The following is an 11,536-nucleotide window of genomic DNA, read 5'->3' on the forward strand; positions in this document are numbered from 1 at the left end:
GATCCGAAGCCTACAACATCATCATCTGTGAACATGGTGGAGTAGTGTAATGGCATAAGCATGGCTTTCAGTGGCACTGGGTTACCACTGTTTAGTGATGATGTTACAGAAGACAGAAGCAGCCAGAAGAATTCGGAAGTGTATAGGGATATACTGTCTGCCCAGATTCAGTTAAATGGAGCAAAGTTGTTTGGGCGGCTCTTCATAGTACAAATGGACAATGACCTAAAACATACAGCAAAAGCAACCAAAGGAGTTCTTAAAGGTAAAAAAGTGGAATATTCTGCAATGACCAAGTCAATCTTCTGATTTCAAATTGATTGAGCATGCATTTCACTTGCTGAAGACAAAACTAAAGGCAGAAAGACCCACAAACCAACAACAACTGAAGTCAGCTGCGGTAAAAGCACCACAAAGGAGGAAACCCAGTCTATGGTGATGTCCAGACTTAAGACAGTCATTGCCTGCAAAGGATTCTCGACAAAAGATAAAAAATGAACATTTCATTTATGATTATATTTATTTGGAAAATTACTTTTGAGTCTGTATATAAAAATGGTTGTAATTCCTTAGCATTTTATGTTAAATTTTTTGTTCAACCCCTTGAATTAAAGCTGAAAGTCTGCACTTCAGGTTCATCTTGATTATATAATTTTGTAACTATTCTAGTGGCATACAGAGCTGAAATTATGAAAAGTGTGTCAGTGTCCAAATATATATGGACCTGACTGTATACATATGTATGCATACATATACGGGGCGCCGCTAAGGGGGGGGGGGGGGGGGTTGGGAGTTAGGACAATTCTAAGGGCCCATATATATATATAGGAAGCCTGCCACCACCACATAACAAATCCCAATTTAACCCCTGCCTATAAGCATACAAGTTTTTATTATTATTATTTATTTTTTATTATTTTTTATTATTTTATTTTACTATTTTCACCAATACAGAAAACAAAACAAACAAAAGACCAATAACATCCAACAAGAGACATATCCATTACATACAATGTTCCCACAGATTAGCATATACAGAATGTAAATTTTTGCAACCGATAAAACCATACTAATATTTAGAATTTAAACACACCTGGCCTTTTTTACAAACTTGTGCAATATTCTGAGGGAGACTATCAAAGAACAGTGACCATACATTTTCAAATTTGGCCTCATTACCATTACTAATGGGCCCAAGGCGTTTCAAAGGAATAATTCTGAAAATGTCATTATACCAGTGGTCCAGTGTTGGAGGCTTATCCTTGATCCAGACCATAAATATACATTTACGAGCCACAAATAATAATTTACTTGTCAGTTTGACCTGAAGATGTGTCACTCCACTTTCATCTTTACTCATTCCCAAAATAAAAAACTTAATTTGCTGACTCTGTCTAATAGATACTGCCAAGGGTTCAAGAGCCAATGCGAATAGCAATGGTGATAAGGGGCAGCCCTGTCTGGTGCCTCGCTTCAGATCAAATGGAGGAGAACGCAAACCGTCTGCAAGGACTGCTGCCTGTGGTGCCCTATATATTATTTCTATCCGTCTCACAAAATTATCCCTTATACCCACACGTCGCAGAACCTCAAACAGATACTTCCACTCCAAGCGATCGAAAGCATTTTCAGCATCCATAGAAATGACCATGGCCCAACAATGAGTTGTAAAACAATATTGCGCGATGCCCATTAAACATCTAATATTCGTCTGTCACGAATAAACCCAGTTTGATCTGGTGCAATGAGTTGTGGCAAATATACCTCCAATTTTTGGCAAGTTTTTCAGACAGAATTTTAGCATGAACATTGATTAAAGACAAGCCGATAAGATGAACATTCCATATAAGTTCTATCTTTGTTTAAAATTAATGAAATGTTTGCTTGATACAATGAGGATGGCAGAAAACCTGATTCAAAGGAGTCCATTTACATATTATGAAGCTGATCAATTATAACCATCAGGTCCTGATGACTTTCCACTTGTAAGTGAGCTAATGCATCTACAACCTCCTGTTTTGAAATAGTTTTACATAATATTTTCCTGTCTTCCTCTGTTAAGAATAATAGAGGGACGTTCTGCAAAAAATTAATCATTTCGATACAAGGGTTTGTATCAACCCATGAATACAACTGCCTATAGTAATCCCTCATTGTTTTATTAATAGATTTAGTGGTCACCTGCAAAACATTATTTGAGTCTTTGAGGGCTGCAATAATATTAGTACTTGGTCTTGGTTTTACGAGCCTTGCTAAAAGACGATTTATTTCCTAGTTCATCTAGACTTTGCCTTGGTTTCTGCTTTTTGAGTTAACAACTGATCCAATGCCAACCTAGTGGCTAAAAGCTCTCTGTACAGCTTATTACTCCGTGAATTTTTTAATTTTCTATCCATCTCCTCTAATTTTGTCTGCAAGTTTAACTGTGTCTGTAGGGTTGCACGTTGGAGGCATAGGAAATTATTGATCCCCTGAGGAAAGCCTTCCCTGTGTCCCAAAGGAGGGATGCACTTACAATATCACTGCTGTTCATTTCCAAAAAAAAAAAGGTCCATTGGCTCTTCAAATATTGCAAACATTCTTGACTATTTAAAAGAGAACCATTCAACCGCCAGGATTTAAAGGAGTACTTCACTTTCAGAATAAAAGTTAACAGATAATGTACTCGCCCCTTGTCATCCAAGATGTTCATGTCTTTCTTTCTTCAGTCGTAAAGAAATTATGTTTTTTGAGGAAAACATTTCTGCCTTTCTCTCCATATAATGGACTTGTCTGGTGCCCCCAACTTTGAACTTCCAAAATGCAGTTTAAATACATCTTCAAATGGCTCTAAATGATCCCAGCCGAGGATCTTTTTTAGAAAATAACCCATCGTTTCGCTAGATAAGACCCTTTTTTCCTCGGCTCTGGTCGTTTAGAGCCATTTGAAGCTGCATTTTGGAAGTTCAATCTCAGGGGCACCATAGAAGTCCAATATATGAAGAGAAATCCTGAAATGTTTTCCTCAAAAAACATAATTTCCTCACGACTGAAGAAAGAAAGACATGAACATCTTGGATGACAAGGGGGTGACTACATTATCTGTACATTTCTGTTCTGAAAGTGAACTACTCCTTTAAATATTGGGCATCTCTATGGTGGTGCTATACTCAGCGTTACAGGAGCATGGTCTGACATGTTAATTGACTCTATGTAGCATGCATTAATTCTGTCCAAAACCATTCTAGATGTTAAAAAATAATAAATTCTTGAGAATGTCTGATGGGGTTGAGAAAAAAACACTTTTCAAGCATCAAATTAACTGAGATCATTACAAAACCCTTGAAGTGCTAGTGCTTTTTTAGAATGAACTTTTTGAGGTGGCTTTTGATCCAATTCAGGATTCAGAGCACAATTAAAGTCACCACCCAAAACAAGAAAGGGTTTAACATGCTTTGACACCTCGTTAACCAGACCAGAAAGAAAAGCTTTCTCAGAATGGTTTGGAGCGTAAATTGATCCGAAAACCATGAATTACCACAACTTCTGCCAGAAAACCACAGGAACAAAGAGAGAAACACCAAGAACAACAACAACAACATAGAGGGAAATCGCTGGCCATCCACAGAGGTACCAACAAATCCTAATTCTCTGAACAATCCAAATTCTGATCTTGATGCTCCTGGTCCCGTTGTTGCTGATCCTGATTCTGTTGATCTTGATTCTGTTGATCTTGATTCTGTTGATCCTGATTCTGTTGATCTTGATTCTGTTGATCTTGATTCTGTTGATCCTGATTTTGCTGGTGATAATAAGCCTAATGCTCCTGCCGCTGCTGCTGCTGCTCCGGTGAAGGCTGTGGCCGCAGCAGCTGCTGCTGATGCTAATCCTGATGCTAATCCTGATCCTAATCCTGATCCTAATCCTGATCCTCCCATTGATGATGATGGTTTGAATGGTTCTTTTGCTGCATTTTTCATCTTTTCTACTTCTGATTTCACTTTGGGTTCTGAGCCCTTTATTTTATCACTTATCCGCTTTATTTGATCTCTTATCCACTTTATTTTATCTCTTATCCACTTCATTGCATCTTTTGCCCATTTTGATAGGATTGCTCCCAATGCCGTTAGATATATTATTTTCAATTCCTTCAAATGATCTTTTAGCCACTGAATTTTCTTTATAAGCCATTTTAATAGTGTTTTTGCTTTTGCTACTATTGCAGCTCCCGCTATTGCTCCAACTATTGCAGCTCCTGTTAGTGAGTATTCTCCTACCATTAATCGCAGCATTGCTGCTGCTGCTCCTGTGATGCCTCCAGATGCTGCTATTACTATGATTGCTATTTGTTCTGTTCTTTCCTCTTCTTCCCAGAGGACTTGTGAAACGCCTACTCCAGCTGCTGCTCCTGCTGCTGCTCCTACTACTGCTTCACATACTTTCAACATAAATGCATAAGCCACTATTACTACAACGACGCTTATCACCGTCAGTATCGGAGCCAGGGGTGATTGAAAAGCTGCCCATAGTTTTTCTGCTGCAGCTGTTGCTAGTCCTGCCACTGCAAAAAAAAAAAAAAAATCAATTGTCACCACATTATTATTATTATTATTGGTGTTATTGATGTAAATTATAAATGACATCTCTTACACATGTTGTTTGATTTTTAATTCCCTAGTATGATGATTCAGGTCCTCTAATCACTCTTCTCAGTTTTTTTGCAGCTTCTTCTCGCTTGTTTATTTCAATTCACTTATCCTTTAAAGAGATAACATTATGTACAATATGGCATCAAAACATCTTCCATTTAAGAACTTTCTCATTTCAATCTTTTTATCTTTACCACACATACTTTCTCCCATATTTCTTTCTCTTTCAAATATTGAAAATAGTCTGTCCATTTTTTAAGTGATCAATGTATTTATTTATTTTAGAAACTTTAGTTTTCATTCTGAGAGTTTGCTTCAGTTAAGTTTCATTTAACTATAGTAGTCAAAACTGGATCAAAAGTCATTCTCAAACCAAAACAATACCCGTTCTTGTCTTAAGACAATTTTGCGGAACATTTTGATGAACATTTTTGATCCACTTCAAAAGTTGACTACTGTATGAACTGTTTATTGAAGCAATTGAAGCAAAAAGTGTTTTATAATAAACAAAGCAAACATAATTATTTTATATTGGGTGGTGTTAATTAATGCATTATTATTAATATTGGGTGGTGGTATCATGGTAACATTCTGTATTTATGGTAAAAATGAATTGTGTATTTGAAATTGGCCTAAAGCATACGTATTTATATTGTATATTTTGTGAAATGTTCAAATATGTTGGGCTAGGCACTTTTTGTTTTTATGGAGTAAGCTGTAAATGTATTATGTGAAGTATACTTACTTTAAGAAGAGTAAAATCCAGGGGCAGGAGTCAAACCTACAAAATGACTCTGGAAACCCAGTTGTGGGTGGTTGTAAGGGATAGTCCACACATACAGGTGTTTTTCCTCCTTTGTTAAAAAAAAAAAAAATTCAATCACATGAAAATGCAACAACACACCATGAACCAAATTAACAAGTAAGTGCCTCACGTTTTACTAAAATAAAGGAAAGAATTCATAAAATAGGAAGGTAGTGAATAACAAAGAATGTGCATGACAAAAATGCATGCCGTTTTATTAAAGTAATTTGAAAATATAAAGTAAAAATGTATTTGTGACGATTATTATATGACAATATTGACATTTTACACATTACTGTATAGCTTAGAGCAGGGGTTTTCAAACCTGTCCTGGAGCCTCCCCTGCCCTGCACATTTTGTATGTCTCCCTTATTAGGCACACCCAATTCAGGTCTTGCAGTCTCTACTAATGAGCTGATGATTTGAATCAGGTGTATTAGATGAGAGAGACAAGCAAAATGTGCAGGGCAGGGGAGGCTCCAGGACAGGTTTGAAAACCCCTGGCTTAGAGTAAATATAGTAAGCACAGGCTCATAGACATTTATCCTGCTTGAACTTGTTCTAACAAACACAAGTAACTTCAAAAGTTCTACATTTGCATCTGTGAATATGTAAGGAATAATTGATGCCGGGCTTTTGAATTCCTACAAAATAATGCACACCTGAGGTGGTGAATACTGTTGCTGATCACTGTTGTTACCTCACTTGACATTACTGTCATGCAGTTTTTAGGTTATTAACCATCAGAACAGCGCTAACAACATTAGCAGTGTGTATGCTAACATGTGTGCAAATTGTATGTGTGCATCTGTAAAGGAGAGAGAGTACAAGAAATAGAGTGAATGAGAGCATGTGATTTCCATACATAAAATCTAATATTGTGGAAAAAACATGCAAATAATCGTCTAGGTTACGAAGGTAACCCTCGTTCCCTGAAGGAGGGAACGGAGACGTTACATGGGAATCGCTTGAGAGTCCAATCGTCTCTGAGCCTTATTGAAAAGGCCAATAAAAATTGGCGAGTGGCATTTGCATGTTAAGCCACGCCCCGTACATACGGGTATATAGAATGGCGGCATGCAGCCAGTCAGTCAGGTTTTTGCTGAAGAGCCGGATCGAGCCGGATCGAGCCGGCGTCAGTGCGACGCCAAGGTCGTGGCAGGGGATGTAACGTCTCTGTTCCCTCCTTCAGGGAACGAGGGTTACCTTCGTAACCTAGACGTTCCCCTTCAGTCGTTTCACTACGACATTACATGGGAACAGACCCTATGGAACAGGCCACGACCCTGACGCCGCGTTACGCACAACCCCACGTGCTGACAGGCGGACGTGTCAGCAGATGAAGACTGTAACGTAACCTTCCCAACGCCCTGGGGGCCAGTAAAATGTACTGAAGCATGGGTTGGGGGGACAGAGCACATGAAATCTTTGCATGTGGAAATAAGAATAATTCAATATATCCCTAAAGACTTTTAGGGATACACGAGGGAAACAGCGGTCTCCTCCGCTGGAATAAATAAAAAATAAGCCACAACCTGCGGGGCGAAGGAGACCCAGGCAGGATCACAGTCAGGGACTACTCCGCATCTAGGCCAGACTGCGGGGCACGAAGGACCCAGGGTTCACCGGAGGGAAAATTCTGGGAATTGGCGCATGGATCCACGTGGGAATGGTGCAGCAAGCCGACACCGGCCTCTACGCGAAGGTTGTAGAACCTAGCGAAGGTATTAGGTGTCGTCCAGCCCGCAGCTCTACAGATGTCTGCTAGTGAGGTGCCATGAGTCAACGCATAGGATGAGAGCAACACTCCTAGTGGAGTGGGCATGAACACCTAAGGGGCATGGCTCTCCCTGATATAGATAAGACAGGGAGATGGCATCTACCACCCAATGGGCCAACCTCTGTTTGGAGACAGCATTCCCTAACTGCTGACCTCCGAAGCAGACAAAGAGCTGCTCGGTACGCCTGAAGTGCCGAGTAAGGACTACGTAAATACGCAGAGCACGAACAGGGCAGAGCAGCGCAGAAGCTGGGTCTGCCTCCTCCGGGGGCAGAGCTTGCAGGTTCACCACCTGATTGCGGAAGGGCGTGGTGGGAATCTTGGGCACATAACCGGGCCGGGGTCTCAAGATGACGTGAGAATCTCCGGGCCCGAACTCAAGGCACGTTTCTGTTGACAGAGAAGGCTTGTAGGTCCCCTACCCTCTTGATGGAGGCCAGAGCAGCCAGGAGCGCTGTCTTAAGAGACAGAAATTTCAGCTCAACTGACGCAAGTGGCTCGAATGGGGCTTCCCATAGGCCACGGAGGGCGACGGAGAGATCCCAAGAGGGTATGAGGTGCGGTCTGGGAGGATTAATCTCCTGGCACCTCTAAGGAACCCAACGACCAGTGGGTGCTTACCCAGGGATGCTCCATCCACTGCATCATGATACGCTGCAATGGCAGCAACGTACACTTTGAGAGTCGAAGGGGACAGCCTGCGCTCCAACTTCTCTTGCAGGAAGGAAAGCACTACTGCAATCGTGCATCTCTGAGGGTCCTCAGCTCGAGAGGAGCACCAGTCAACGAACAGACCCCACCTCAGAGCGTAAGCCTGCCTCGTAGAGGGGGCTCGGGACTGAATGATGGTGTTTCTCACGGCCTGGGGAAGGCCGGCGAGGTCTGACGCATCCCATCCAGGAGCCAGACATGAAGGTTTCACAGGTCGGGGCGCGGGTGCCAAATTGTGCCCATGAGAAAGAAGGTCTTTCCTCAAGGGGATTTTCCAGGGGGGGGGCTGCCGCGAGGGAAATGAGTTCTGGAAACCAGGTCTGGGTGGGCCAATATGGCGCAACCAGCAAGACCTTCTCCTCATCCTCCCTGATCTTGCACAGGGTCTGTGCAAGGAGGCTCACTGGGGGAAAGGCGTACTTGAGCCCCGGAGGCCAGCTGTGTGCCAGGGCGTCTCTGCCGAGGGGAGCCTGTGTCAGAGAGAAAAAGAGCTGGCAGTGGGAGGTTTCGGGGGAGGCGAACAGATCTATCTGAGCCTGGCCGAAACGATTCCCAATCAGCTGGACTGACTCGGGGTGGAGTCGCCATTCTCCAGGGTGGGTGGACTGCCGTGAGAGCTGATCCGCTGCACGGTTGAGTTCCCCTGGAATGTGAACGGCACGTAGCGATTTCAGCCACGTTTGACTCCAGAGGAGCAGACGGCGGGCGAGTTGTGACATGCGAGGTGAGCGAAGGCCGCCCTGGCGATTGATATACGCCACAGTCGCAGTGCTGTCGGTGCGAACAAGCACGTGCTTCTGACGCAGCGTCGATCGGAAGCGACGAAGGGCCAGAAGCACAGTCCACAACTCGAGGCAATTGATGTGCCACTGCAGCTGAGGTCCTGTCCAGGAGCTCGAGGCTGCTTGCCCGTTGCATACAGCACCCCAACCCGTGGTGGAGGCATCCGTGTACACCACGACATGCCTGGAAACCTGCCCCAAGGGAACTTCGGCCCGAAGGAAGACAGGGTCTGACCATGGGCTGAAAAGGCGGCGACACTGCAGGGAAACGCCAATCCGAAGTGTGCCGCGGTGCCATGCCCGTCTTGGAACTCGATCGTGTAACCAGCGCTGAAGCGGTCTCATATGAAGCAAGCCCAGCGGCGTGACCGCGGCCGCGGCTGCCATATGCCCCAGGAGCCTCTGAAAAGTCTTGAGAGGGACCGCTGTCTTGTGTCTGAATAAGTCTAGACACCTCAGCACTGACTGCGCGCGCTCGTTTGTGAGGCGGGCTGTCATGTTGATCGAGTCCAGCTCCACACCAAGAAAAGAGATCCTCTGCACTGGGGAGAGTTTGCTCTTCTCTCGGTTGACCTGAAGGCCCAGATGGCTGAGGTGCCGAAGCACCAGGTCCCTCTGCTCGCACAACAGGTCTCGCGAGTGAGCTACAAGGAGCCAGTCGTCGAGATAGTTGAGGATGCGAAAACCCGACCGCCAAACAGGGGTCAGGGCTACTTCCGCGACCTTGGTGAAGACGCGGGGAGAAAGGGACAGGCCAAATGGGAGAACCTTGTACTGATACGCTCGACCTTCGAAGGCAAACCGGAGAAAGGGTCTGTGATGAGGAAGGATTGAGACGTGAAAGTACGCGTCCTTCAGGTCGATGGCTGCAAACCAATCCTGGGGGCGAATGCAAGTTAGCATGCGCTTCGTCGTGAGCATCTTGAACGGCAGCCTGAGAAGGGACCGATTCAGAGCTCTGAGATCCAGGATGGGTCTTAAGCCACCGCTCTTTTTGGGCACGATGAAGTAGGGACTGTAGAACCCTGACTTCATCTCGGCTGGAGGGACTGGCTCGATTGCGTCCTTCGCCAGTAGGACTGCAACCTCCGCAAGCAGGACAGCGGCATGCGTGTCCCAACGGACAATAGTGAAATGGACACCTCTGTACCTGGGCGGACGCCTGGCGAATTGAATCGCATAGCCAAGACGTACCGTCCGTATCAACCACCACGAGTCCGATACCGAGGAGTGTAAGCTCTGCTCGAGAAGGGAACTCGGGGCCCCAGAGGTGAGGAAATTTGCTTTTTCTGTGAAAATGTGGGTACCGCTTGTCCAGCAGCGCGATACACGCGGCCTGCGAGAGCGGACGAACGCTCACACGCTCTGGAGGGTAGATGCGGCTGGTCCCACCAGGTGGCGACGCCACGCGGGCAATACTGGACTGGGGAACCGACTCGTATCCCCGGGCTGCCCTGCCATCGAGGGTGGCGAGGGAGGAGGAGCTGGGGCGAAGGCGAGATGAAAAAGACGCCCGCCAGGTTTTATTCAGCTCCTCACGCACCTCCGGAAAGAATGGAACGGGGGGAGGGCGTGGCAGAACCGCAGGCGTCCCCCTCAGGAACCAGTCACCAAGCCTAGAGGGATCGGCCGGGGGTGCATGAGACACCTCCAGCCCGATACCCCTGGCGGCTCGGAGGAGCATAGCCGATAGTTCAGCGTCCACGTCAGACGGGGCAGCAACCGCAGGGGGGCGCTGGCCCGCCGAGATGTCCGCTTCACCATCAGACTCACCCTCTGACGCAGCGACAGACATCTCTTCCTCCAGTGGAGCGCCAAAGGAGATGCTCGGCCTGGATTCCGGGGAAGCATACTGCTCTGCAGGGGCGGATTTAGCCATTTTGGGGCCCAAGGCAAACACAGACATGGGGCCCTCTACATCTTTTGTTCCTCCTTGTAAAACTGTAAAATCTTATTCTCATAATATATTACCTGTGCAATATTTATTGTCAAGCAGAATCTCCTAACTGTATCTGTTTGCTGTTGCCTAAATTGGAATAGTTGTTTATTGTTTTCTATCTTGTTTTCCTAAAGCGAGAAGAAAGTTTCTTCAAGATAGAAGACAAGAAACACACGCCATAAATCATGTAAATGATCAATATGGACACATAAATGTAAAATGTTGTACTACAGGAGCACCCAAATTCTTTTTAGTAATGCACCGATCTTGATTATTCATGGCTGATTCTGATTGCCGATGTTTTACAAGCAAATGGGCTAATTCTGAAAGCCTTTTTTTATATATATTTATTTTACGCCTTAAGCAAGGGACAAGAATGAATGAAAACATGAGTACATGAACAAGATGGTTATTTTCTCTATTATTGGTAGAGCCATTTAAATTAGAGGCAACCACTGCATTTTTAAACAATCTACAGTAGAAATGACAAAAAATAAACGACACAGTTCGTTCTTAGTGGTGTTGACAAATGCAGCCATAATCTGGTAATATTCAAAGTGCAAATAGAGACCGAATTTTTCAAGCATGACAGAGCTATAGACAACACAACTTATTATCTGCTGCTCACATACTAATAACAGCCTAGATATTTTATGTAGCCTAATTTGCGCGCATTGGGGAGTCGCTCTCTAAACGTGAGATATTAAAATTGCTTTTGAATGTGCGTGAGCGTTTTACTTGTTTTGGTTTCGTTTTAACAATCACGCGAAACTCTTGGCGGCGGTGAGCGTACATTCTGCAATACAAGAGATTACTTTAACAAAGCCATTTAAAAGTGGATGGACACAAACGGGATTTTGAAAAGTGTGTCCCCAGTGGAAATTACGCCCC

General features: G+C 44.5%; 1 protein-coding gene across 1 annotated transcript in view; it reads left to right on the forward strand.

Moving 5' to 3' along the window:
• The window catches only part of LOC141326015 (uncharacterized), a 16,233-nt gene extending 11,796 nt beyond the window's left edge, over nt 1-4,437 (forward strand). The window contains exons 3-5 of the mRNA XM_073834725.1: nt 1,402-1,524; nt 3,533-3,928; nt 4,205-4,437. Of these exons, the coding sequence (XP_073690826.1) occupies nt 1,402-1,524; nt 3,533-3,928; nt 4,205-4,437 (752 nt within the window). The remainder of the gene's footprint in view (nt 1-1,401; nt 1,525-3,532; nt 3,929-4,204) is intronic.
• Nucleotides 4,438-11,536: the final 7,099 nt, after the last annotated feature.

Source organism: Garra rufa, chromosome 2, assembly GCF_049309525.1.
Source record: "Garra rufa chromosome 2, GarRuf1.0, whole genome shotgun sequence".
Classification (NCBI taxonomy): domain Eukaryota; kingdom Metazoa; phylum Chordata; class Actinopteri; order Cypriniformes; family Cyprinidae; genus Garra; species Garra rufa.